At 39.7% G+C, this 27,610-nt stretch overlaps 1 protein-coding gene across 1 annotated transcript in view; it reads left to right on the top strand.

Moving 5' to 3' along the window:
• The window catches only part of LOC116509420 (complement receptor type 1-like), a 28,099-nt gene extending 489 nt beyond the window's left edge, over window positions 1-27,610 (top strand). The window contains exons 2-10 of the mRNA XM_032218578.1: window positions 5,721-5,909; window positions 8,154-8,345; window positions 10,746-10,842; window positions 11,921-12,006; window positions 16,252-16,449; window positions 20,418-20,606; window positions 20,736-20,819; window positions 21,297-21,326; window positions 27,375-27,610. Of these exons, the coding sequence (XP_032074469.1) occupies window positions 5,721-5,909; window positions 8,154-8,345; window positions 10,746-10,842; window positions 11,921-12,006; window positions 16,252-16,449; window positions 20,418-20,606; window positions 20,736-20,819; window positions 21,297-21,326; window positions 27,375-27,610 (1,301 nt within the window). The remainder of the gene's footprint in view (window positions 1-5,720; window positions 5,910-8,153; window positions 8,346-10,745; window positions 10,843-11,920; window positions 12,007-16,251; window positions 16,450-20,417; window positions 20,607-20,735; window positions 20,820-21,296; window positions 21,327-27,374) is intronic.

Here is a 27,610-nt window from a genome sequence, read left to right on the forward strand (position 1 = left end):
TTGTGGCCGTAAGTTGAGAACTATCTGCAGTGAACAATTAAAACTTATTTAACAGCATTATATCAGAAATATCAGAGAATGTACAGTACTGTGCAAAAGTTTTAGACAGGCGTGAAAAATGCTGTAAACAAAGAATGCTTTCAGACATATAAAGAATGATTGTTTATTTTTGTCAATTTCCAAAATGCAAAGTGAGCAAACAAAAGAAAAATCTAAATCAAATCAATATTTGGTGTGACCACCCTTTGCCTTCAAACCAGCATCAATTCTCATAGGTACACTTGCACAAAGTCAGGGATTTTGCAGGATTATAGTCAAGTGTATGATCAACCAATTATACCAAACAGGTGCTAATGATCATCAATGTCACACATAGGTTGAAACCCGGTCATGAACTAAAACAGAAACAGCTGTGTAGGAGGCTTAAAACTGGGTGAGGAACAGTCAAACTCTGCTACCAAGGTGAGTTTGTGAAAGACAGTTTCATGTCATGGCAAGATTGAGCACAGCAACAAGACACAAGGTAGTTATACTGCATCAACAAGATCTCTCCCAGATAAAGATTTCAAAGCAGACTGGGGTTTCAAGATGTGCTGTTCAAGCTCTTTTGAAGAAGCACAAAGAAACGGGCAACGTTGAGGATCTAGACACAGTGGTCAGCCAAGGAAACTTAGTGCGGCAGATGAAAAGCACATCAAGCTTATTACCCTTTGAAATCGGAAGATGTCCAGCAGTGCCATCAGCTCAGAACTGGAAGAAACCAGTGGGACCCAGGTACACCAATCTACTGTCCGGAGAAATCTAGCCAGAAGTGGTCTTCATAGAAGAGTTGCAGCCAAAAAGACATACCTCTGACGTGGGAACAAGGCCAAGCAACTAAAGTATGTACTAAAACATAGGAACTGGGGTGCAGAAAAATGGCAGCAGGTGCTCTGGACTGATGAGTCAAAATTTGAAATATTTGGCTGTAGCAGAAGGCAGTTTGTTTGTTGAAGGGCTGGAGAGCGGTACAATAATGAGTGTCTGCAGGCAACAGTGAAGCATGGTGGAGGTTCCTTGAACATTTGGGGCTGCATTTCTGCAAATGGAGATTTGGTCAGGATTAATTAATTAATTAATTAATTAATTTAATGATGATCTCAATGCTGAGAAATACAGGCAGATACTCATCCATCATACAATACCATTAGGGAGGCGTACGATTGGCCCCAAATATATTATGCAGCAGGACAACGACCCCAAGCATACAGCCAAAGTCATTAAGAACTATCTTCAGTGTAAAGAAGAACAAGAAGTACTGGAAGTGATGGCATGGCCCTCACAGAGCCCTGATCTCAACATCATCGAGTGTGTCTGGGATTACATGAAGAGACAGAAGGATATGAGAAAGTCTACATCCACAGAAGATCTGTGGTTAGTTCTCCAAGATGTTTGGAACAACCCACAAGCCGAGTTCCTTCAAAAACTATGTGCAAGTGTACCTAGAAGAATTGCTGCTGTTTTGAAGGCAAAGGGTGGTCACACCAAATATTGATTTGATTTAGATTTTTCTTTTGTTCTCTCACTTTGCATTTTGAAAAATGACAATAAACCAACATTATTTATATTTCTGAAAGCATTATTTGTTTACAGCATTTTTCACACCTGCCTACAACTTTTGCACACTACTGTAAATTGCCTAGTGAGACTCACCAACAAAATAATGTGTAGTTTGGACAAAGTTTTGAATAAAAGGCCACTAATTTGAGCTTTTGGGGACACCTTTTTTTTTCTCCTATCCAACTGAAAGCAACTTCTCTTTCTTATTTGTCTTTTAGCTTTCTGCTAGGGTTGGTTACTTTCAGTACTTGTCCTAAAGGTGAGGTTTCTCATTGAAACTAAACATCTTCAAAGAAAAACCAGAAAGCCCAGTTGCCTGTTGAAAAAGCACCTTTGGGACAACGATGACCTGAATGGTTGAGAATCTCCATAGACACTTTCAGTATTTCTTTGCTATCATCCAAATGTTTGCAGGCTATGTTTGGTAGCCTGAATTTTATTAATGGGGAAACTACAGAAATCAATTTATCATTTTAGGGGATCCCAACATTCATAAGAAAAATAATGACAAAATGACAATACTCATGCTGTGACTCATGCTAACTTTGCATTCTGCCATAAATTTTTAAGTCACAGAGTTTTTAAGTCGCCTATGCCCGGTTTAGTGAAGGGATGGAAAGTCCCAATATGTCAAAGGACACCTAGGACACCTCTTTGATGACCTGAGTTTGATATTCCTGGCCTAAGGTAACCCAGCTGGATTTGTGCCTAAGGCAGGACTAGAATTCATGCTGTTCTGGTTTCTAGCCTGGTGTCTTAAACACTATACCAAACTAGTCAATAGTCAGATTTAAAAAAAATTGTTATGATGTTATTAACAAAATGCTAATGAGGATACCACTATAACTGCAGGCATGTAACATCAAAAAATATTTCTCAGTTGGAGACTCTCCAGCAGACGGTCTTCCGTTCAGGGCTGCTGAAAGGATTATTAAGTGCTGGAACAAAACTAATATGCCCCCCCTCATCTACACAGACACATAAATCAATAATGTCATAATTATAGTACAGGGAGGTCTACTAGGCCCAAAACAGGATGCGGGGGGGGGGGGGCAGCCCATTTTTGCTCCCAGGAGGCTGCAAGGAGGCCTATTAGGCCCAAAATGGGGCACAAGTTGTGCGCCCATAAAGGTTATGTCAAATAAGGCTGCAAGGTGGTTTTGCTACACACACAAAGTATAGAGTATGAAGTATATATCCAATATTGTTTTTTCTTTTTAAAAACTTGATTTTGTAAAAAAAAAAAATAAAGTCCCCTTAATGGGCCTCTCTTTGAGCTGCATAGGCCCCAGAATAATGTACCGTCTGCACCAACCCCTTTCCTTAGGCCTGCTTCCCTTCCCAGAACGTTTACAGTCAAAGGTGGACAGTAGTTATGCTACCTACATTTATGAGAACTGAAGCCTAACACAGCTGCCAACAAGCTGGGGAAGATTCAAACGACCAGCTTTGTAGCCTGGATCCATCTCCATAATCTCCGCAGTGGGCTCCTTTCCCCCTTTCTCCAGACTTCAGTGGCATATTTCTACAAACTGCTTTTACAGCGGGATGTCAGATTCCTGCCCATCCTACTCCTGCCTCCCGTTGCCCAAGGAAACACAGTCCCTTTCCTAAACAGGTGCTCCGCGCTTGTCAGCACTTATACACCTGACCTGAGCAGCGCCGCGCGGTCGTAGAAACTTTCTTCGTTTTTGATCTGAGGTTTGAACTCCCATTATTAGCGCGACGCTCCTCACGTTCGTTTAACCACAAAAGCGGTGGTGCGTTTTTCGGCATCCGGTGATATTTGGGAGTGCCGCTCTTTTCTATCTTTACCTCCGGGAGTGTGTTTCTCCGACTCTCGTCACCTGCTGCGATGGATCTTTTCGCTTCTTGTTCCGATGAGGTCCTTTGGCCGGCCTTGATCCTGCTGTTATTCTCGTCCACGGCTTTGTGTGAGTAAAATGCGCCTCTTAAAGACCCCACTAAAAGTTCGGGCTCTAAAATGGGCAGTGGGGGGGGGGCGCCTTAAATTATTGCTTACAGCCGGGAGCGAATCGAGATTCCCTCGACCAGGCGGGAAGTCGCGATCTTTTGCTGCTTTGGGACCGAGAGCGAGAACGCCAGTTGCTGAGCAGAATTGCTGCTCCAGCTGCATACCGCAAAGGCGGCCAGCATCTTGAGTCGAAAGAGAAGAAACGACGCACGCCAGTCACAGCGGATCACCGAGACCTTCTGCGGTCACAGAGTGGGGGAGCTATGAAGACCACGGCCGGTGTTTGTCCTACCGGATTAAGCCAAGTGGCTGCTTAGGAAGTGGCAGCTCGGTTGCTGTGGATTCGCCATCCTTTCACAGCACCCGAGACCCCTTGTTTGCTTAACCGCGAGGTTCGGAAGCAGCCGGACTTTTAGTTGGATCCGCCTTTGATGAAGGTAGATGGAGTTGGGTGTTTGCCTTAAATCAGGCTCTTTTAACATATTGCAGATATTTAAGGGCAAGCCTTACGTCGGATAACATGGTTTCGATTATTGGGTGGATGGTGGTAGTTTTTCTTCTTTCACAAACAAAAATATAAGGGGAAGAAGTTGATTTCTTGACCTGTTCACTTGACCTTGAGTTGGTTTCTTGAGTTACAGAAGCCAAGCACTAATCAAGACAGGAACAGAAAGTCAAGAAGCGAACTTGTTGTTTGTTGTTTGTGAGCTTATGAGAGTTTATGCACAAATTCCTTGAGCGTCCAATAACAGTTGGCCAATAAAAAATTCTATTCTATTTTTTTTCTATTTCAGAACATAAACCTAGACTCAAAAAAACAATTTTCTGAGAAATGTGTGTTTACTCATTTAAGTTTCTGGGTAGGGCTGTACTCACATAGACCTTTTGTTGTACAGCAGAAGCAAAGGCGAAGGATATAATAGCTATGTTAAAAAGCAAACAGAATGACTCTGGACCTTCCCTTCAAAGATATGCTCAGTTCAAGTCTTTAAGGTTCCGCTGTAACCAAAGGAAATAGTATTCCTTTGTGTAGTGAATAGGAAAATGGAAAAAAAAGTTAACTTGGAAAAAACTACAAAAATAATCTAATCACTGTCACAGCAAAAACAAGAAAATTATATAAAAAATCCATGAGAGTCTCTTCTTAAGAACCTCCAAAAATGGATTACCTACAATTTCCACAGCTAAACTGTTTCACTCTTATTCAGGTCTTATCATCAGGAGGTTTTTTTAAAGATATTTAGATTAAATCCAGGTAGCTGCTGGATTTTTGGTATTTCTTATCCTAATTTCTGTGGCCCTGGGAAATAGTTTCTGTCTTCCCTGCAATTTTCTTAATTGAGCATAGCTTTAGCCTAAATCATATGTTTTCTAAGTCTTATTCAGACTGACCATCCCAAATTCCTTCAACTTCTCTTCAAGGACTTGTCTCTATGTCCCTTTATCATTTTTGTTACCGCTCTCTGAAACAGTTCTAACCTGTCAATCTTCTTCTGATACTGTAGAATTCAGAATCAGACACAGTATCCAGGTGTAATCTTGCCAGTACCAAGTAGAGAGGAACAATGATTTCATGTCTTTTAATAAGTGTTTTTTTCATGCAGCCCAGATTTGTATTAATCTTTCTAATAAATGCTTCTCACTACTGATTCACGGTCAGCTTCTTTTAAAAAAATACTTTATTAAATTACTTATAAAATTACATTTCTCTTTCAAGATATCTCTGGAACATTGAGACCTTTTCAAAACTTAGATAAATTTCAGGTTCCTTATATCTGTCATATTCCTTCTCATCAGTGGAATGGTTACCCTGTCAGAGGATGAGAGAAGATTTCTCTCCTATATTTTTTTCAAACTTATGTTGGCCTTTGGATCACAATATTGCATTTAAGATCCCTTTAAATTGCCCAACTTTATTACCTACTATAACATTTTTCCAGAGAGTAAAGTTAACCTCACTAGTCTATTGGGACCCCCCCTCCCCCGAAAAGAGGGGCCACATTCCACAATTTTACAGGAATGGGCAAAGATGATTAATAGACATCTTGAAAGCTCCTTCAGAACTGAATGGTTGGGTTTCAGTACTGTAACAGATCTTTATCATTGTTTTCTTCTTCAGAACTTCCTCCTTTTTCCTTATCTACAGGTGAGTGCCCAATTCCAGTTCTCCCTCCACATTCTTCACTAAAAGAAGGAGAGCTAGCAGATGCCTATGCTGTTGGAACTGTTCTGCAGTTACAGTGCATCCCAGGTTATGTGAATATATCTGGAACAATTCCTACTATGATATGCCTTGACACTAATAAGTGGTCAGATCTTCTTACACTTTGCCAAGGTGAGTATCTTTTGTCAACAATAGTGGCTGTTACAAAATAGAGAATGAAATATGCTTAATTCTTCAAAGTTGTGATCTTTCCATCTGTGTTTCCCAATTATAAATCCTAAGTGTCCTACTAATTCTGAACTTGAAGTAAAAACTATTGTAATTAATTTTCACCGATAACAGACTTTCAGGAATTTGGCTAATTAAAAATTATTTACTCCTATGCATGCAAAATGTTACAATCATTTTGCTTCGCAATTTAGATAAATGGTGAGGGCAAAAGGATAATATGTATGAAGTGGGCAAATCCAAAAAAAAGTGACTGATAAACTTGGTCAGATGTGGTATCCATAAAGGTTGTTTTGAGAGTTTGAGAGTTTGTGTAAATCCTGACTCTCAGCCACTCTACTCATAAGATGACTATAGAAAAAAAAGTTGTCGTAATCTACTCACAAGGAGTACAGTCTGGAGTCAACTGCTTCTCATTTGATTATACAGAAATTATGCCAACTCAGATCCAGCATCCAGCGCCAATTCTGCTCACAAAGCTATTTTGCTAGCTAACAAATGCCAACAAGGCATAATGGCACTTGCAGAAAGTCAATAATATAATAAAATAATTGATATTTTATTACTTGATTAGTCTTGCAATCATAGCAGAATACAAAACAAAAATACAAGATCTTATTTGAGGGTAAAATAGATAAAAGAAAATACAGTAATAAAATACATACCATATGTGATGAATACAAGGAATCAACATTCAGGTAAAGACATCACCTTTACAGGATACCCCAATATGTTCATTGCAAAGGGTTCTTAGCTGAACTGTCTAACTGTAAATTTAGAAAATCTGCTCATATTATATATATTTGAACCAAGAAAAAAATAGGACAATCAGATCCCACTGGGCTGGGCTGTTCTTTCAAGTAGGTATGTTAAATACGTAAGCCTAACAGGTATATAAAAAGAGGCAGTTTAGTCTAGTGGTTAAGGCACCAGGCTAGAAAGAGAGTTCTAGTCCCATCTTAGCCATGAAAGCCAGCTAGGTGACTTTGGACCAGTCATTCTCACCAACTTGAATTATTTGTAAAAGTAATGATGGCAAGTACAAATAAATAAATAAATAACAATATAGTTGACAATCAAACAAAACATGACCAATATTTTCAACGGCTAGATACCACATACACACATCCACCTGTAAGAGATTTACTGTCTGAAGTCATCTATGTTGCATTTCTATGGTTGAAGGTGGACTTAAGCCTGAGTCATTTCCCACTTTTTGGTTCCCATTCTGTCATGTTTAATTCTCTTTTGTCCAGGCAGTCTCCTTGCAGTTTTCTTGCAAGGTTTTTCACAAGTGGCTTGTCATTGCCTTCTTAATAGGGCTGAGAAAGTGATGGCTCATCCAGTTGGATTTGTGCCTAACGTAGGACTAGAACTCATGCTCTCGTTGTTTCTAGTCTGGTATCTTAAACACTACACCAAACTGGTGAACAATCTGATAAAAACATTTTATCAGATTATTAATAAAATGATAACGACAACTGCAGGCATGTATCACCAACAAGTTAATTCTCAGTTGGATACTTTCCAGCTTTGTTGATCTTCAGTTCCCAGAGTGTTTAGAGTCTAAGACGTGGACAATAGTCATGTTTCTCACATTTATTAGAACTGAAGCCTAACACAACTACCAGCAAGCTGAAGAAGATTCAAAAGACTAGCTTTCTAATCTGGATCCATCTACATACCGGTAACCTCCACAGTGGGATTTTTTTCCAAGTTGCAATGGCAAATTTCTTCAAACTTCTTTCACAGTAGAATGCCAAATGCCCACTCATGTGCTCTGCACTTTTCAGCATACACTAGGGTGGTGTAGTTGTGGAAGATTTCTTTGTTTTTAACACGAGGTATGAATGCCAATTATTAGTGCAATGCTGTCATTCCTGTTTACCAGAAAAGCAGTGGTGGTCACAGTATTGTCTTTAAATTGCCCACTTTATTACCTATTATAGCATCTTTCCAAATATTAAAGTTGAGCTCTTCAGTCTATTTGGATTCTTTTTTTCCCCTTTCCTGAAGAGAGGGGCCACATTCCTCAGTTTTCCAGGAATGGACAAAGATGCTCTCTATCAGGGAACTTGAAACCTCTTGTTTCAATTCCTTTAGAACTGAATGGTTGGACTTCAGTACTATAATAGACCTTTATTTTGTTCTTTACTTCAGTGCTTCCCCATGTTTTCTTAACTACAGGTGTGTGTCCAACTCCGATCCTCCCTCCCCATTCTTCACTAAAGGAAGGACAAGAGCTAGCAGATGCCTATCGTATTGGAACTGTTCTGCAGTTACATTGTATCCCTGGTTATATGCCTATACCTGGAACAATTCGTTCTATGGCATGTCTTGACATTAATAGATGGTCAGATCTTCCTAAAGCTTGTCAAAGTGAGTACCTTTTTGTCATCTGTATGAGCTGTTGTGGAATATTGAATGGAATATGTTTAATTCTCCTATATATGTCTTTCCTTCCCCCTCTCTCCACTTGTCTCTCTCCTGACAAGGAGGAGACCTGTGGCTTAATGGCTAAGACGTTTGCCTAAGATGCAATACAGCACAGATTCAAATCCCAGTGGGGGTATGGCTAGCTGATGAGAGCTAAATAGCTTGAAATAGATCTATACTAGTCTCCCTTTATTTATTTATCAGCACAAATAAAACACACACGCGTGCGCGCACACACACACACACACACACACACACACACACACACACACACATATATATATATATATATATATATATATATATATATATATATATATATTTTCTGAGGTTATCGCGGGTGTTTGTATGTAGGTCTTTGGTTATTCGGGTTTTCTCCCGTGTAAAATTGGAAGTGTCTTGGGGACTTTCGACAAAGTCTCATTCGTCATCTTCAGGCTGGTTTACTCGGCTTCGTCCTTTTAACTGCCAGTGGGGATGGGAGCTGATTGGGTGGGAGCTTTTCTGTGTTCTGATAGGGTGAAGGTGTGTTTTGATTGGTTGGGGGTTTGTGCTCGGCTTAGTCTGAGTTGCCGGGGGATTTGAGCTGTTGAGCTGCGTTGCTGTTATTTGGCTTCGTGTTTGTGGCCGTGCCAGCTCTTCGTGGTGGGTGTCAGTCTGCTTCATATATGGATTGGAGGTGTTTAAAGTGGTTAATGATGCAGCTGCGTCTGGCTTCTGGTCCTTGGTCGTGCCTCATATATTTTGTATTTAATAATTTACAACCCTTAGTTCCAAATGATATTGTGATTTTGTAAAGGAGAATTTTTGTAGCTTAAATGAGGGATCCTTGGTGCTCTTTGATTGTTTTCTTGCAGCTGTTTTATTACCCAAACTTGGCAGCATCATCAGATCAAGATATGCTAATATCTTTATTCCACCTTTAGCATGATTTCTATCCTAGGTATCCATTAGGCTAACAATTCAAAGTTTTGAAATGCTAATATTCCAGAGAAAAATCAAACACATATTTTGAATAGTAATTTGAACTTATTATATTATTCATTTATTGTTCCTAATGCAAATCCTTACCAGCACTTTTAATTTTATAGTGGGGTGTTCATGAAGCTTATATATACATTGTTTTTTGTTTTATATAAACACATTTCAAAATGTGTTTTGTAAAAATATGTGTAGCAGAAGGAATGGCAAAACCTGGCAATCAGCCTAGAATCCCTACAAAGTTGCAAGTGAATTAAGTCCAAGCACCATTGACCCTTATCTATCTCTAGCCAACTGCTGACTATTAGTTGAGAAGATTCCTGTGCATAGGCGTTTACCAATAAATCAACTTAACTGAATTGTCTTGTGTAGACCTGGTCTTTCATTCCTGACATTATGAATACAATTCTTTTATGATGGAGATGTAATTTTGGTTGAAAATCAGTCTTCATGCTTTACATGAGTAGACATGCCACTGGTAATTTCTTATTGTTTAAATTTTATTATTGATTATTTATTATTATTATTATTATTATTATTATTATTATTATTATTATTAACAGAATATTGGAAGGAAGTTAAGAATGAAAAGTGTTCAATAGGGTATAAACCTATATTATCCAAATTAGGAACTTAGTCTTTATGTTGTGCTTTGACTTTAGCAAAAAAAAAAAGAAGGTGATTAGTCATGGAAGGAAGTTTATACATTAGAAATTGGCTTAATGGCATTTTTTAATACTTGACCTTTGAATTAGCTTTATGTCAAAGGAGAGGCAAATTTGAAGAATATAACTTTGTGCAGCCTAGACTCAGGTCATTGTTTAAAAATTAAAAAATAATTTATATTACAAAAAATTAATAATAAAAGTTTGAAATTATAGAAGAGCAATGGAATTTTGAAAGTTGAACAGTTGCAGGTTTTGTTTTCTGTTTAAAGGTTTTTAGTTAGTTTAGTTTGTTTTCTTTTTAAGCATGTTGTTTAATTTGTCATAGTTCTATATTACGCATATATAATTGTAATAACACAAGACCTTTCAGAAGAATTTAGCTTTTATATACACAGAGAATGTTTAAAAGATTTTGACTCAGTAGAACACCTGGCTCTTTTTCCAATCCATGCAGTTGCTTCATAAACTACTTTAGACCGTTTTCACATGTAAGTGCATGAACAGCCACTGAAATGAACAGATATGCATAGGCAGCTGGGAATAGCTTATCAAGCAACTCTGCCTGGCAAAACAAATGATACAATACAATCAAAATGGAGAAATATAAAACTTGAATAATAGAATTTCCTAGACTTCTGTGTTTATTTTTTTTTTTTGTAAGAAACATGATAATAACTCCATATCACTCTTTTAGGAAGAAATTGTCCTACTCCACACATAGAAAATGGCAACATAGAATCTGGAGATGGCATCTTGCTCGGAGATCAAATAACCCTTTCTTGCAATCATGGGTAAGTTAGAAAACATTTGTTGAAGTAACTTGTAAATATTGATAATTAAAAATCTCAATTGTCAACTAGATGTTATAACCATTTGTATTTCTTTGTTAAGATACAAACCTTGCAAAAGTAACTTAAAATTAAAACAGTTTGACTGATGAAAGTATTTAAGGCACTCTTAACATATAACTCAGTAGTATTCTGATGTAATGGTTGAAATTAGTGAAGTGGGAGTCCTTGATTCTGTTGCTGAAAATAGCTATTTGGTAAAGGAATGGAGAGACAATAATTATTGTAAAATCAAAAAGAACAGGTGCACATCACTGGCTCAAACAAGTGAAAGGAATAAGGTCCAATTTTAAGTTTTGAAACTGGGATAAATAGAGAAGTTTTCTACTGTGCTGGCATCTTCAGACGTTCTTTATGGTTCCACCACAAATGCGCAAACGACAAAAGCGCGCCTGACTAAACCGCGGTGACAAAACCGTGCCGACAAAACCGCGCTGACGAATGAGTGCTGAAGCGCGCCGACAACAGCACGCCAACAGAAGCGCGCTGTAACCTAACCCTAAACCTAACCCTAAACCTAACCCTAAACCTTACCTTAACTTAAATCGCGCTTCTGTCGGCGCACTGTTGTCGGCGCGCTTTTGACATCACGGTTTTAGCGCCGCGGTTTTGTCGGCGCGCTTTTGACGTTCGCGCTTTTGTCGGGTCACGGTTCTTTATATATGTGAAATCTCAGTATCTGATTGTGGAATAGGGAGAGAGAGCAGAACTAGAGTGGCCAGGGTGGTGGTGGTGGTGGTATGAAGTGATACTGACTTGAAGATTAGCATTTCTTGAATACAACAGCTATCAAGTTCTCATGATATGCTTCTAGAGATTCTTACTAGGCAAATATGGACCAGCGTATTATAATGATTGGTGTCTTACATTTCAATACATCATAATATAATTGGTTTTGATTGGAATCATCATGTTGTGTGATTCCAGCCTGTTATGGCTTATTTTAGACATTGAAATTGAATGCTCCATGGTTAAATAATCTGTATAGTTTTAATAATTTATTTGCTAAAAATATTTTTAGATATAGAATGAGAGGTTCTTCCACTGTACAGTGTGTTTTGAGGTTTGGAAAAGTTGACTGGGATAGAGGACTTCCACATTGCAAAAGTAAGATGATACTTTATTTAAGCTTATTAGACTTCCTTTGGTACTTTTATGTTTAATTTCCTAATAGCAAAAGTTCAGTCTGCCTAGCCTTTAGTAGAATTATTCTGCCTATTACAAATATGAGAAATGCCTAAATGCATGATATCAACATAATTTATCTGTTGTACTCTTTCCTCCACTGCCTGAGCAGTACACAGCAGTACACATATTCCTAAATCAAGTGAAAATTATAAAGTAAAAATAAAAGCTGTAACATATGCAGCAACAACTATAGCCCAAAGGATATAAATATCATTAAGTAAGTAAACACATTATTACAAGAGAATATTCTTGTAGTGCAATATTCCAATTCCTAAGACCTGCAAGAACAGCTATGTGTTCATGGTTGGGGCCATTTTAATGTCTTGAGAAAGGGGAATGCTGTTCCACAAAAGGGTGGCATCAGATCTCATTGGTGAGGCAGTTATTGGAGTGGGCATTTTTGAAGATACCCAGGTCATAAGCTGTATAGGGATGTAGATGAGGAAAACCATTAAGTTGAATAAACCCATTGAAATGCAGCTCTCAAAGTAATGGTGTTGTATGGACAAAATTAGATGCACCCATAACTTTTTGCATTTTTGGCTAGCTATATCTTCTCAGTGATTATCAAAGACAGTCCAATGTACAGTTTGTTACAATAGCTCACCCAAAAGATTTTTAAGGCATACATGAGTGACTGTAAGAATCTCCTGTTCCAAAAGAGGGATACGAGCGATCCTTTGCAAGGCAGAGCTGAGGACTACATCCAATTCCTTGCAGATAAAGTTGCTCGGCTTCGGGCAATCCTGGACTCCAATTCCGCAGAACCAGCTGAGGCACTGGGGGATAATCTGGTAGGACATCACTGGATTGATTTTCAAGCTGTTACCCCTGAGGACGTGGACAAGGCCATGGGAGCTGTAAGTGCCTCCACATGTGTACTGGACCCGTGCCCCTCCTGGCTGGTTGCTAACAGCAGGGAGGTGACACGGGGCTGGATCCAGGCGGTTGTTGCCGCCTCCCTTCGGGAGGGGATCTTTCCCCCTGCACTAAAGGCAGCGGTGGTGAGACCCCTCCTGAAGAAGCCATCTTTGGATCCAGCCGTTCTAAACAACTATCATCCAGTCTCCAACCTCCCCTTTGTGGGGAAGGTTGTTGAGAAGGTGGTAGCCTTTCAGCTCCAGCGGTCCTTGGAGGAAACCGATTATCTAGATCCCTTCCAGTCGGGATTTAGGCCTGGTTACAGCACGGAAACCGCTTTGGTCGCATTGATCGATGATCTCTGGAGAGCCAGGGATGGGGGTCATGCCTCCGTCCTAGTGCTCCTTGACCTCTCTGCGGCTTTCGATACCATTGACCATGGTACGACTGCGGGAGGTAGGGGTGGGAGGCACTGTTCTACGGTGGTTCTCCTCTTTCTTACCTTCGGACAGGTCGCAGTCGGTGTTGGTCGGAGGGCAGAGATCGACCCCTGGGCCCCTAACGTGTGGGGTACCGCAGGGTTCGGTCCTGTCCCCCCTCCTATTTAATATCTACATGAAACCGCTGGGTGAGATCATTCAACGGCACGGGATAAAATACCACCAGTATGCGGACGATACGCAGCTGTATCTGTCCGCCCCATGCCAACTCAATGAAGCGATTGACGTGATGTGCCAGGGCCTCGAGGCTGTTAGGGACTGGATGGGGGTTAACAAGCTTGTACTCAATCCAGATAAGACCAAGTGGCTGCTGTGCTTCCCTCCTACTAATTGGCCAAGTGTTCCATCTCTCAGGCTGGGGGGTCAAACAGTACGCCCCTCAGACAGGGTCCGCAACTTGGGAGTCCTCCTGGACCCACAGCTGACTTTTGAACACCACTTGTCAGCTGTGACCAGGGGGGCATTTGCCCAGGTTCGTCTGGTGCACCAGTTGCGTCCCTACCTGAACTGGGAGGCTCTCACAACAGTCACTCGCGCCCTTGTGACCTCCAGACTGGACTACTGCAACGTGCTCTACATGGGGCAGCCCTTGAAGAGTATTCGGCGACTTCAGCTTGTCCAGAATGCAGCCGCGCGAGCGATTGTGGGTGCACTTCGGTTCACCCACGCACCTATCCTCCGCGAGCTGCACTGGCTGCCTATTGGTCTCCGGATACGCTTCAAGGCGCTAGTCGTCACTTATAAAGCCCTTCATGGTATTGGACCTGGGTACTTGAGAGACCGCCTACTGCCAATTACCTCCACTAGACCAATTAGATCCCACAGACTAGGCCTCCTCCGAATTCCATCCGCCGGCCAGTGTCGACTGGTGACTACCCGGAGGAGAGCCTTCTCTGTGGCTGCTCCGACCCTCTGGAACGAACTCCCCGTGGAGATTCGTACCCTCACCACCCTCCAGGCCTTCCTCATAGCCCTTAAAACCTGGCTGTTCCGACAGGCCTGGGGCTAAAGATTCGCTGCCCCTATCTCGAATGGTATGACTGTTGTGCTTTTAACCATGTTTTGTTTTGTGTTGTTGCTAAATTGTTTGTATCCCCCCTTCCCTTTCTGAGTTGTGAGCCGCCCTGAGTCCCCTTAGGGAAAAGGGCGGCATACAAATGAAATAAAACTCAAACTCAAACTCAAACTCAACACAAAATGACATTGTGGAAAGGATTTACTAGCCGCAGGGTGCCATATGTTCCTTGTGGAGAGTGATCCCCAGATTATGAAATATCTTGAACTAAAAAGGACTATTGCCCCCCACCATGGAATCAGATGGCTTCCTAAGGTAGTTACTTCATCTTGCTTAGATTAAAACTTTTGACATCTTCTAGCCTCCAGGCATCAGGATAGCAATATCACCTCTTGAACTCAATTTAATGTATAAAGTTATGCTCAATATGCATGCTGATAATACCTGAGCCTGCTTGAGATTCCTCCCATGGCTTTATGTAGTCCTTAAATAATACTATTGAAATCCCTTAAGCTTGATCTTTTTTTTTTCCTGCCACCACTACTGGAACCAAAGATGCTTTTTGAAAAGACAGCTGGACTTCCTTTGTTTTTTCTTTGAAGACATTTTGCTTCTTATCCAAGAAGCTTCTTCAGTTCTGACTTAATGATGTCACTCCAAGAAAGTTCCAGACACATTTGCCCTCTGATTCAGCTGACCCTGAGGGCACAGATAAACCTCCAATGGTCTCAATGACTCTTAGAGAGATAATGACTGACCTTCAAAATGCTAATGACAAGATGGCTGCAAGGATTATAAATCCTTCCATTCTCCATCACTCAGTCAGAATTGAAGCAGCTTTTTGGATGAGAAGTGAAATGTCTTCAAGGAAAAAACAAAGAAAGTCCAGTTGCCTTTTGAAAAAGCACTTTTGGGACAACCATGACTTGGATGACTGAGAATCTCCATAGAATACTGGAACCAGGTTTAAGAATATGAGGCAGAATATCCTCAGCATAGGTAGCTGTATCCTTCCCCTCAGATCACAATGTTCCAGGTGTGGGTTTCAATTTTTTTTACTATCTATTCTGTGGGCATGGCTTGGTAATCATGTGACGGTGGGTGTGGCCAACTTGTAAAATGTAGTAAAACTCACTTAACAACGCATTTGCTTAGCAACCAAAATTTTGGGCTCTATTGTGGTCATGAGTTGTCTTCCTTTCTTTTCTGTCTTCCATTTTCTTTCTTTCCCTTTCTTTCTCCTTCCTTCCTTCCCTCCTTCCTTTCTTGTCTTATTTTTTCCCTTCCTCTTTCTTTCTATTTCCTTCTTTTTCTTTCTTTCTCTGTTTTTTTTCTTTCCAAAGGGACACAGTAGGTGGACCTAACTAGATGTTATGCACCATAAAATATATGGCATCTTACAAAGCTGACCCAGCAACTGAGCAAGGGACATTTCACTGCTGTGAGAAAAAAAATTCCACCATTTATAGGCATTATAAACATATTTATTTCCATAAGAGAAGAGAAAGATCAGCTGGCAGAAGTGGGCTGCATTGTTAATCGGCGCAGTTATAAAGAAACATTATGAAGAAATTCCACCCTGGAATTGGACAGTAGATACTTATTTGATATGAATATTGTCCATGGTACTGTTTTGGTTTATAGCAGGAAGTATTCCAAATATGTGCATTTATCTGATGGATTTAGGGAGTTATTTCAAGCAGCTAAACATCTAAATTATATGATAATTTAAATCAGGATATTTTGCAATTCTAGTCTAGTTGAATCTATGCTGATTTTCTTCTCCAGGTATTCCTTGTGCTATCCCACCTGTAATTGCCAATGGAATATATAACCCAAGTCCTTCAGATGAATACTACGTTGGCTTGACAGTAACATATTTATGTGACCGTGATTACTCCCTGATTGGAGATTCAACTATTCAATGTGAAGTTGCAGAAAATGGGGTAGATGGAATATGGAATATGCTTCCACCTGAATGTAAAAGTAATGGAATTTCATATTATTTTCTTACCTTCGGGATGTAAAATTGCTTTTTTTGTTGTTTTCTATTTAAGTAAATTAAGTATGTTCTTGCTGGAATCCTGTCTTTTAAGCATTGGGCTGCTGTGGATTACCAAGTAGGAATTATCTTGTTGAAACTAAATCCCATAGGGGAGCATTGAAAGAAACACAAACATAGTTTGAATAATTTATATTGAATATTATTATTGTGTTTAGATTTGGCAATAACCCTCTTGAGCTGGATTGGCCTTATTGTGTTATTTGTTAGGATCATAATAAAAATAATTTATGTTTTGTTTCCTTCTAATACAACAAGATAAAACATTGGGAAATATCTTATAATGTAATAAGATTATTCCCAATGCAAAAAGAACCATTTACCGTAAGCATTGAAAACAAATCTTACTTCAAACTCAAATATTTAAAAAATAGATTTCACATTAATTACTTTAAAATTACCATACAATATTATAACTAATTTTAATGGTCTTAGGTTGCTTTAGGGTCTTGTAGAGCTTAATACCATCACTTAATATTATCACCAAAAGAGTATGAGGAATAAACAGGATGAATTAGAAATTCAAGTAAATGAGGACAGATATGATATTGTTGCCATTATGGAAACTTGGTGGGATAAAACACACAAAGGGAACATACAGCTAATAGGATTTAAATTATTTAAAAGAAGTAGATCAAATAAAAGGGGAGGTGGAGTTGCACAATATATAAAAGAAATAATTACCGTATTTTTCAGAGTATAAGATGCACCTTTTTCCCCCCAAAAAAGAGGGTGAAAATCTGGATGTGTCTTATATGCTGAATACAGAATTTTTGGCCTCCCAAAACCCCATGCCCTTTGCAAAAATGGTCATGTATAGCCTTTAGGGGGCTTCCAGAGTGTTTCTGGGGGCTGGGGAGGGCAAAAATGAGCAAAAAATGGTCCATTTTCTGTTCGTTTTTGCCCCCCCCCCCCTCGAGACACCAGAAGCACTCTATAAGCCTCCTAAAGGCTATGCATGATATTTTTTGACATAAAATGGGACCATTTTCACAAAAAGACCCTTTTTTCTCATTTTTGGGCCCCCACAGCCCCCAGGAGCACTCTACAAGCCTCCTAAATCAACATGCCCTTTTGCCTCCTATGCATGCCCATTTTCACGAAAAATGGGCCATTGTAAAGTGCAAAAACTTTTTTTAAATTTGCTTCTTCAAATCTTGGTGCCTCTTATACTCCGGTGCGTCTTATACTCCGAAAAATACGGTATATCTCTACAGAAATAGAGCACAACAATGATGAGAACTATCTTGAATACATTTGGGTCAATATTAAAGGTTGTGGGGAAAATGACATTGCCATAGGTCTATACTACAGGCCACCCAACCAAGCAGAGGAAGTAGATGAACTTTCAGGTAACTAAGGTATGTAGGAAGCACACCACAATAATAGTGGGGGATTTTAATTACCCTGACATTAACTGGGAAACAAACTCTGCACCAAGTGGAAGATCTAACAGGTTCCTAACAAACCTAGCAGACAACTTTGTTTCCCAAAAAGTAGAGAAGGGAACAAGGGGATAAGCCATACTGAAATTAATTCTCACTAACAGAGAGGAAATGATAGGTGGTGTTGAAGCCACAGGAACCCTGGAGGCAAGTGACCATGCAATATTGGAATTCAACATTTTGCAAACACAAGTGGTAGAACAAAGTCCAACTGAAGTCTTTGACTTTAAGAGAGCTAATTTAAATAAACTTAGAGCTTGGGAAGGATTTCATGGATGAGAATCCTCAAGGGGAAGAGAACTCAAGAATCTTGGGAAATTTGGAAAAGCAGGATTATAAAAGCCCGGTCTACCACAATACCAATGAAGAAGAAAAATAACAGCTCCCAAAGCCATTCTTTATGGCAGCATAAAGAATTATCTGACAAATTGAAAGACAAAAAAGATAAGTATGAAAAGTGGAAACGGGGGGACATAACTAAGGCAGAATATCAGCAAATAGCCAGAGCATGTAAAGATGAAGTGAGGAAAGCTAAGGCTCACAATGAAGAAAGGCTTGCCACAAAAGTAAAAAATAACAAAAAAAAAAAAAACCTTCTTTCAACATGTTAAAAACAAGAAAAAGGTTAAGGAAACAATTGGTCCTTTGCTGGGAGAAAATGGCAAGAAGGTGACAAGCAACAGGGAGAAAGCAGAACTATTTAATTAATGTTTTGCATCTGTCTTTACACAAGGAACTGGCAGATGAGATAGCCTTAAGATACAGAAGGATCTTGACAAACTTGAACATTGGGCACTATCTAATAAAATGAAATTCGATGGTAAAAAGGAAGGTTCTGCATTTAGGCAAGAAAAACAAAATGTACAGGTACACTATAGGTGGTACCTTGCTCAATGTAGTAACTGTGAGAGGAATCTTGGAATCCTAGTGGACAACCATTTAAATATGAGCCAGCAATGTGCAGCAGCTGCCAAAATGTTGTAAATAAGACATGTGCTCCTAAATTTTTATACTGCTTATTTGATATCTCAAATGGTTCTTTTATTATTTCTTTTTACTTTTTTTACTTATATCCAAAGTCAAAATACAAAATCTAAAAAGGAAAATAATTAAAAAACAAGAACAAAAATGTATAGAACAAAATAGCAAAATAAGATGTACCCCCTTTTTGAATACTGATAAATATATTTCAGCAAGTCATTATTCCTCTCCCTTGCAAAAACATCTCCACATTTTATGAACTACTATATCTATATTTGAAAAATTGCTATATAATGTTAAAAAAATCACAAATATAGAAATTTATTGCCAATCAACCAATTTGACCTATATCTATTTACTATTTTAAAAAATGGTTAACAGCTAATCCCAAAAACAAAGTTAAAATTCAAAGCGGCTTCTAATTTCCCATAAACCCATTACAGCTATTGTCTCTGATCTGGCCAGGATCAACTGACGTTGATTGATTCTTACTAATAAAAACAATTCCTTCCAGTTAGTCATTTTTACTTTTATTTAAAATTATAAGTGGAATCTTTACAAACAACTGTTTCTCATTCTCTCAAAGCATAAGTATCCATTGAAAATATCTCCTTGGCCTTCGTTATCTAGTAGGTATCTTCTGCAGTAATGGATTCCTCTTATGTTCACCTACCACTCGGAACCAGGAGCACCAGCGCATCTGTGATGACATCTGGGTGGGTGAGCGGAGCCCCCCGCCACCACCACTACCAGTTCGCCCAAACTGGGGCGAACCGGCAGAATACTACCTGTTCTTATGGTTACATGTAATGGCTTTATTCTGCAAGCATCATCTGCTTTTCTGAGAAGTTCATCACTCATTCTTTCTATCATCTCTGTTGTAATTAAATATTTTGGGTTAATGCCCCCTTTAGCCTCCTTTAGAAGGTCTCCAGTTTTGAAACAGAACATGTAACTACTGCTACCCATATCTCTTTCTCATTATTCTGAAAGTGAGTTTCTGGTCCAAAGTCACTCAGTGAGCTTCTGTGACTTATAGTGAACCCCTTGAACTTATTCTAAAACACTAAATTATACTGTCTATCAGTATTACAATTTTATAATCAAAATTATATATTTGACTCAGTTATTTAAGGCTGCAGGTAATTAACTTTGTGTACATTTAATCTTCTGTGCAACATTTGCAAACAAGGTGCAGCCATAATTAGATGATCTTTTTGGCAAAACTAAGCAAATAATGGTTTCCAAGTTTAATATTTCTAATATTGGCAGCAAATCATCATTAATTCAAATGATAATGTCATTACATACATGTCCCAATTATGTACTTGTTTCCCATTATGTGATAGAATATTTGTGTAACAATAACTTAATTCATATTTTCTCATTTGCCCCCCTACTGACCACCAGGACATCTGCTTATTTGGTGCAAAGACTTTCAAAGTAAATCTTGCCTTCTTTTCCAGAAGTCAAGTGTCATAAACCAAACATCCAAAATGGGATAAGGCGAGATTGGTTTGATCGCAGGAATACATATGAGTATCAGACTATGATATCGTTCAAGTGCGATTTTGGCTACACTATGGTAGGGTCACCAAGTGTTCAATGTGATGCTAATAGTGAATGGAATCCTCCTGTTCCGCGCTGTGTTAAGAGTAAGTATTTATTTTTTCTTAAACCTTTAATGAACATCAGTGCTGAATATTAAAGATGTCAACTTTAAAGTTGGGCATCCTGGATCTGGAGAAAGCTACATTAACATTTCCCCTTCTCTTTTTGGCTAGGTGTAGTCATGACTACTACCAAACCAACCAGATCTTCCCCATTTGCTCTTTCCCCTAACCCCTCAGAAGAAGGTAAGACTGAAGGTGAGTCATCACATGATTGGACTGCTAATCATAGTCCTATTTCAGGAGTCAGATGATTTGACCTTGGAGCAAAGACACGTTTTCTGCATTTTCTAACTGCTTCCATCCTTTTCTTTTTGTAGGTAAGCTAGAGAATGGCTTAAAACCATGGACTGTTATATAATTTTATATAAACACAAGAGTAACCATTAATAAAATAAAAATATTTTGATGTGGTTTAATCAGAGAGAGGGGGGGGAATTGGAATCAGAATACAAAGAAAATCTATGAAGAAAGAATGAAGGAATTGAAAAATAAAATGAAGTTATAGAATTATAGAGGTCCTTAAAAATTGAAAACAAAAGGACTATTTACGTAAATGAGTCTCATATTGTAATAGAAATTAGTAGTTTTCAACATTGGAAAGATATGGAGAATTGGCAAAAAAGATGTAATCATATATAGTTTTTGCTCATTTTTCCTTTGGTTCACTTATAGGATCTGGCAAAACAATTGGAATTACTATTGGTAAGTATTGACAGGTTGAGTAACTGGTATTATATTTAATGATTGATATAAATGGACACGGACTACTTAATTGGGGGGGGGGATGTGCGTGCATTCTGTAAGAGACATGTCATAGTTCCAAACTATAGTTCTTGAAATTGCATAAATGCTCTACTGTTATATAATTCTGAAGGCATATGCTACATAAGTATTACTATGCCAAGGATTCTCTAAATATTATACCCCCATCCTTCTAATCACTGCCATAAATCTGTTAGCTTCAGTGCTAGATGTAGACAAAGCTTAGTTTTGTCTGAAGACCTTGACTTATGAGATTTTAGCATTGACACCACACAGCTTCCCGATGGATACAAAAGAGATGCTGATTTGTGATTCAAGAGCAATTGCCTAAAACATTCATTATGCTACTTTTTTATACAATACATCTGTTGTGATGCTTATAGAACAATTCATTTTACGTCAAATATTCTGCAGCTATTAATCTAAAATGCTTTGGTTTCCAGAGCTGGCTTTTCCTAACTAAGATGAATTTTCATTTATCTTACAGAATGTAACATGAGTCAGCGTTGTTTTTGCTTGTTAATTAACAAAACTAAAGGAAATTATTTTAGAAACTTCTTTAAATGGCATATGTAAATATGAATTTAATTTTTGTGTCCTCTTGCAGAAAATCTAACGATCATCCTGCCTCTTCTGATACATACCATGTAGTTTCAAAAAAAGATGTGGTTTTAATGTTCTGAGTCCTTTGAATGTCTGCAATGAAATTTCAGTAACCTTTCAAAAGTTCCCACTTTGAGAACGAAAATAATAGGAACAGTGAAGATTTGAGTTCAAAGCAGTAAAACTCATAGTTCTGCAGTTTGGCTATTGCAGAAGGCAGTTAATACATGAAACAATCAACATATGATCTAGAAGACTACTCCTTTTGCATATGCTACTTCTACAGTCTAATAGTTTGCCCTTAAATCCTTCCAGAATAGCTCTTAGCATGTCTCTTTCTTATTACTCAGATACAGAATCTGAGGGAACTACCATGTTTCTACTTCAGGGATGATGCATTATGTTGTTATCAAGATATGACTATACTTGTGCTGTGCTGTTCACACATGGATACACCACAGTGAGGTGGTCTTTATTGAGCTGCCCATGCCCAATTATTAAGTCACCAGCAGTTTTAGCATCACCAAAATTCACACCCTCTTCTGGTTCCACCGGAGCTCTGAGAACCAGACAAGAAGAGCAGATTAAATTACCGAACTTAGGCACCAGCTAGAATAACTACACACAGCAAGGCAAGAGTCCGAGGCTAGGAGTAATCCACAAGGCAAGGCACAAGGTCCAGGCATCAATCCAAGGTCCACAAATGAGTCCAAAGACAAGAAACACAGAAAACAGGAATACGAAGCAAGGCAACCAGACATGTTTTTCCAGCAACATCCTTCTCTTTGGGCAAGCTTAAACAGTTAATGCTGATACAGCTCCTCATGATGGGTGAGACTGCCATCTCACAAGTAACGTGGCTGACTGCCATTGTTCCTGTTGCATCCCAGTCCTATTTGCCCTTGGAAATGGGGGAGGGTGGACTTCACCTTCTCATTTTCACTGACCACTGGCTGCTGCTCTCGCTCTTAGCCTGGAGTCTGCAGGTTACCTTTGAGAGCTACCCTTCGAGAGCTGTATGCAATGAAATTTTATTTTAAGATATGCCGATTAGTGTACATTCAAAGTGACAATAAAGTTAATCTAAGTGAGTTAGTCAAAGTCTAACTCAGTGGTTCCCAAAGTGGGTGGTACCGCCCCCTGGGGGGTGGTGGGATGACTTAGGGGGATGCTAAGAGGCAAGGGGGGTGGCAGAGGAGTACTGGAGGTGGCCCCCACGCAGGGCACAAGACTACTTGGAATGACAGGGCCATAGAAGAGGATATAGTGTGTTGTGTGTAAATAACAAGCCCCAGAAAGGCCATCCAGCCTCCAGCGAGAGCCACATACCAGCGATAGGGAAGAAAATGGAGAAACGCACACCTATGGGTGCATTTAAAAGCAAAGCAGAGAAGCCAACTCGTTTCTTTCCCAAGGCTCCTTCTCCCCATTTGGGAGCTCCTCTTGAAATCCTTACCCACAAAGCAAGGGCTTTGCCTGGCTATTCCATTTTGTGCCCCTCCTCCCTGATTTATTTATTTTTTAAAAACCCGGATTGAAAAAAGCGATCCAGGGTTGCCGTGGGAGCCGAGCTTCCTTTGGCGAGTTGAGGCACTAAAGCCCAAGCTTATTGGCCTCCCGTCTACTTTGCAGCCCAGAAGTGGGAGAGTGGAGAGGTGGGTTCCTAAGCCCGGGAGGGAGGGAGGGAGGGAGGGAGGGAGAAAGAGTGGGAGGGAGGGGAGGGTCCTGGAGGGCTGCTGAGTCTCTTTGCAAGAGGAGGCAGAGGACGGGCTGCCTCTCTTTCTCTGCCGGCCTGAGCTGGAGCAGCAGCCCTTGCCAGCTGGCAGCGCGGAAGGAGGGTGCCGCCCGTCCCACCACTGGAGCCTCTGCTTCTCTCCCACCCACCTCAGCCTACCGCATGTCAAGTCTGCAGCGCCCCCGGCTGCTTCGGCCCAGGCCCTGCCAGTTTCATTAAGTGTGGAGCAGGCCAAAGGCGAGGCGGAGCAGGTTTTGAGGGAAGGTGAGCATGCAGAGGGGGCTGCAGGGAGACCTAGTGATGCAATGGCAGAGGCCTTCCTGCATGGTAACAGAGCTTTATTCTCCTCCAAAACCACGTCTTCCCTCCCTTCGCCCACCTCCCCCAAAACCTCTGGCCCAGATTTTTCTTCCGCTGCCCTTCCTGCCACCGGTGCTCAGGCTGCTCCCTGGCCCGAGAGAGAAGAGCGCCCTGCCAATCATAAATACAGCAGGGAAGCTGAGGAGGCGGGTGGGAAATACATGGGGGGGAGGAATCCGTCGTATCCGCAAGGGAGATTTGCATGACAGTAAATGGAATGGTTTCATTGGAAGTCAGGAAGAAATGGGTCATTCCAATATTTAAGGTTTAAATCTAGAAATCAGGGGTTCTAGTTTTGGGTACCACAAGTTCCCCCTGTGGCTTGTACAGACAAAGAGAGGATCAGAGTCTTGAGCTCTGCCTGTAACCAGGTTTTTAAATATGGGGATCCTCCAGGTCCCACATCCTGGAGTTCTGTCTACAGTTTGGGAATAGCTGATTGCCACTTCCTTTGAAAAGACTTTTTTTTCTGGTATCACCATCAAGCCCATCCATCACATTAAGAATTTACTGAACAGTGAAGTAGTTACTAAATTTTACTGAGTTTACTAAGTTACTAGTTACTAAGGTTCTTGATAAATGGTTATCAGACTTTGAAAACCTGGTATCACTGGATCATGTTCAACAATTTTGTTGAATTAACATTAACTGAAGAGGTTTTTAAATTGGATTTTGAATAAATGTGCAATTAATTGTTACAGTTTTGAATTTTACTGTTACTATCTTCCTTCCGTCGTGCAAACTGCCAGTCACAAGACCCCCCCCGCCACGCCCACAAAGCCACGCCCACAGAACCAGCAGTAAAAAATTTGGAATTCCACCACTGGGTGGGGGCACTGAGGATCAGTTTGTAGCACCAAGGAGGCGGTGGACTGAAAAAGTTTGGGAACCACTGGTCTAACTTATTGAAGCTGTGACTCTGCTCAAGCTCAGCTAGTCCGGTTGTTCTAGCTGCAGTTGCTCCATTAAGCTGAAGCCCTCTGCTCCATGATCTGCATCTCCAACAACCCCTGGGCTTACTGTCCTGCTTCCCCAAGTTACCAGGGACCAGTTCATCCTCATCCTCTAAACTAGCATCCAAAGAGGAGACCTTCAGCCCACCCATTACAATACTAGAATGGAAGAGTCAGCAAGTGCTGTATAGTTCTTTTAACATCATGGCTCTTAAAATGGCTTCTGAGTTTTTGTGGCAACCAAAGAAAAATTACCTTGCTTTCTAGGTTTTAAATTTGTGTTGAAACAATAAGCTTTGCCTAAAATAAATTGTGCTGTGTTTTTTTTAATATTTTAACAATCAACTTAAATACTGCAGATTGAAGAGCTTCCCTGGAGGCAGTTTTATTTTTGTGGCCTGGACAGATTCCTGTTACCTGAAAAATTGTCCAGACACAAGGAGAATCCAAGATATTACATGTTTTGCAAGAGAGTTGCAAAACATGTTTTTCCAGTTGTTTGGAAAAAGGCCAACTGGGAGGTCAAAGTCAAATGCTGCTTGGCGTAGCAAGGACAAGTAGACACTAGATTTTGCCTCTCCATTTCTTAGCCACTTATTAAACTTCTTTAGATTAAAGACAGGCTTCTCTCAGGCACGGAGCTGTATCTCCCTTGGTGGTTTTCAATATTTCATATTGATTTGAGGTGAAAAAAATGGTTCTGGAACTTGGATTTAGTTTACAGAACAAGAAGATGAAGATTTGGATATTAAAACTTTGGGGTGGGGAGGAGGATGTTTCTTTTATTAAAGGAGTGAAACTTTTCCAAGAATCTGTGTCTGTAGTATTTGATGCTGCTTTTTCCTTTCTAACTTTAGACTTTTGCGAGAATATTGTTGTTTTTATTTATCTCTTCTGATTGGTGTAGCTGTAACAACAAATGTAATTGGAGCAGCTCTCTGGCCCTCTTTACCTTCTGTTAAAAACATAAACTGTAATTACTTCCCTTGGCCATTAGAGGGTACTATTCAATATGATGAAAACATGAAAACTTTTTGGAGATGGATATTTTTTAATTAAAAATTTCTTAGAAGCTAAAGTTGAGAAACCTAAAATGCTATTAAGATAATAAATTGGATAAGATTTACATGGAACACCAAGACATTAAAGTTAACATCAAAATTAAACATTAGGAAAAACATTTTATAAATACATCTAGTGTTTTAAATGAATGAATGGAATGAGGAAAATGAAAATTAAAGGCTTATATTAGTGAAGTAATATAATGTGTAGAGATGAAACAACTATAAAAATTAGTAGCAAAAGAGTGGATTTGGAAAAATGAATAGATGGGGGCATTGAAATTATGGTCATTTTAATATTTTGTTTATATTTATTTTTAAACTTATTTTTTAGAAATTATTTTACTATTGTTCATAAATGACGAATAAATATTTTTGATTTGATGGTTGTCTTATTGCATTCAAGATTGTAAGAATATTGTGTATGTTCTTAAACTTGCATATACTGTAGATTAGGAGTGTCAAACTCAATTTCATTGAGGGCCGCATCAGGGCTGTGGTTGACCTCAGGTGAGAGGGGGGTGACTAGGTGGGCATGGCCAGTTTGATGCCACTCTCCAAACTGCTGGCATGTTTCTTCTTCACATTGGGTAGACCAGGATGGCCCCGTGGGCTGGATCTGATCACATCACAGTCTGGATCCGTCCCAGGGGCCTTGAGTTTGACACCCCTGCTGTAGATTGTTTATCCTTCTCCCCCTTTTCACTTTTTTCACTTTTTAATCTTTTCCCCTTTTGAATTACCTGATCCCTTTTTTGTTATTTTGTATTATTTTTTCTTGAAATTTAATAAATTTGTATTAAAATAATTCCATAACTGTTTATTTGATAAGCCTGTAATAGCATCTCTCATTTGCTGATGGTTTGTCTTAAATTAACCATTAAGATGGTTTATCTCAGGGGTGGGTTCTGGCAGGCACTACTGACGGTTTGCTCCTGGGCGCATGCGCATGCACAGTGCAATAAAAAATGCTCTGCGCATGCGCAGAAGCAAAAAACAGGATGGCAACACCTATGGTGCTGCCTGAAGAACCTATTCGTGGGCATGGCAGGCCTGAGTTGCTGCCGGTTCCAGCGACCCAGGCCGCTAAATCACTACCGATTCGGCTGAACTGGTAGGAACCCACCACTGGTTTATCTGAAGTGAATTATTTCACTTCAATTATTTGAAGTGAAAAGCATAAATTCTGGGAAGATGGTCTGGTGGGCCAGCATATGGACCATGCAAAAGAATAAGGAGCTAAGAGTACACAAGCCTTGCCTCCTGTTCTTTGTAGTTATTTCATGTTTGCCACCATCAGATATTCCCCATGGCAAGCACATTGGAAATTATTTGGAAGATTTCTCCTATGGGACAGGCATAACATATACATATGACAAAAGCTACCTCTTCATTGGAAATGCTTCTATTTACTGTACTACTAAAAACAGGATATATGGAGAATGGAGTGACCATGCATATTGTGGAGCTGGGATTTCATGCTCCAATCCTTGTTCTTGTGTTATTCCCTAA

This window comes from Thamnophis elegans, chromosome 5 (assembly GCF_009769535.1).
Source record: "Thamnophis elegans isolate rThaEle1 chromosome 5, rThaEle1.pri, whole genome shotgun sequence".
Classification (NCBI taxonomy): domain Eukaryota; kingdom Metazoa; phylum Chordata; class Lepidosauria; order Squamata; family Colubridae; genus Thamnophis; species Thamnophis elegans.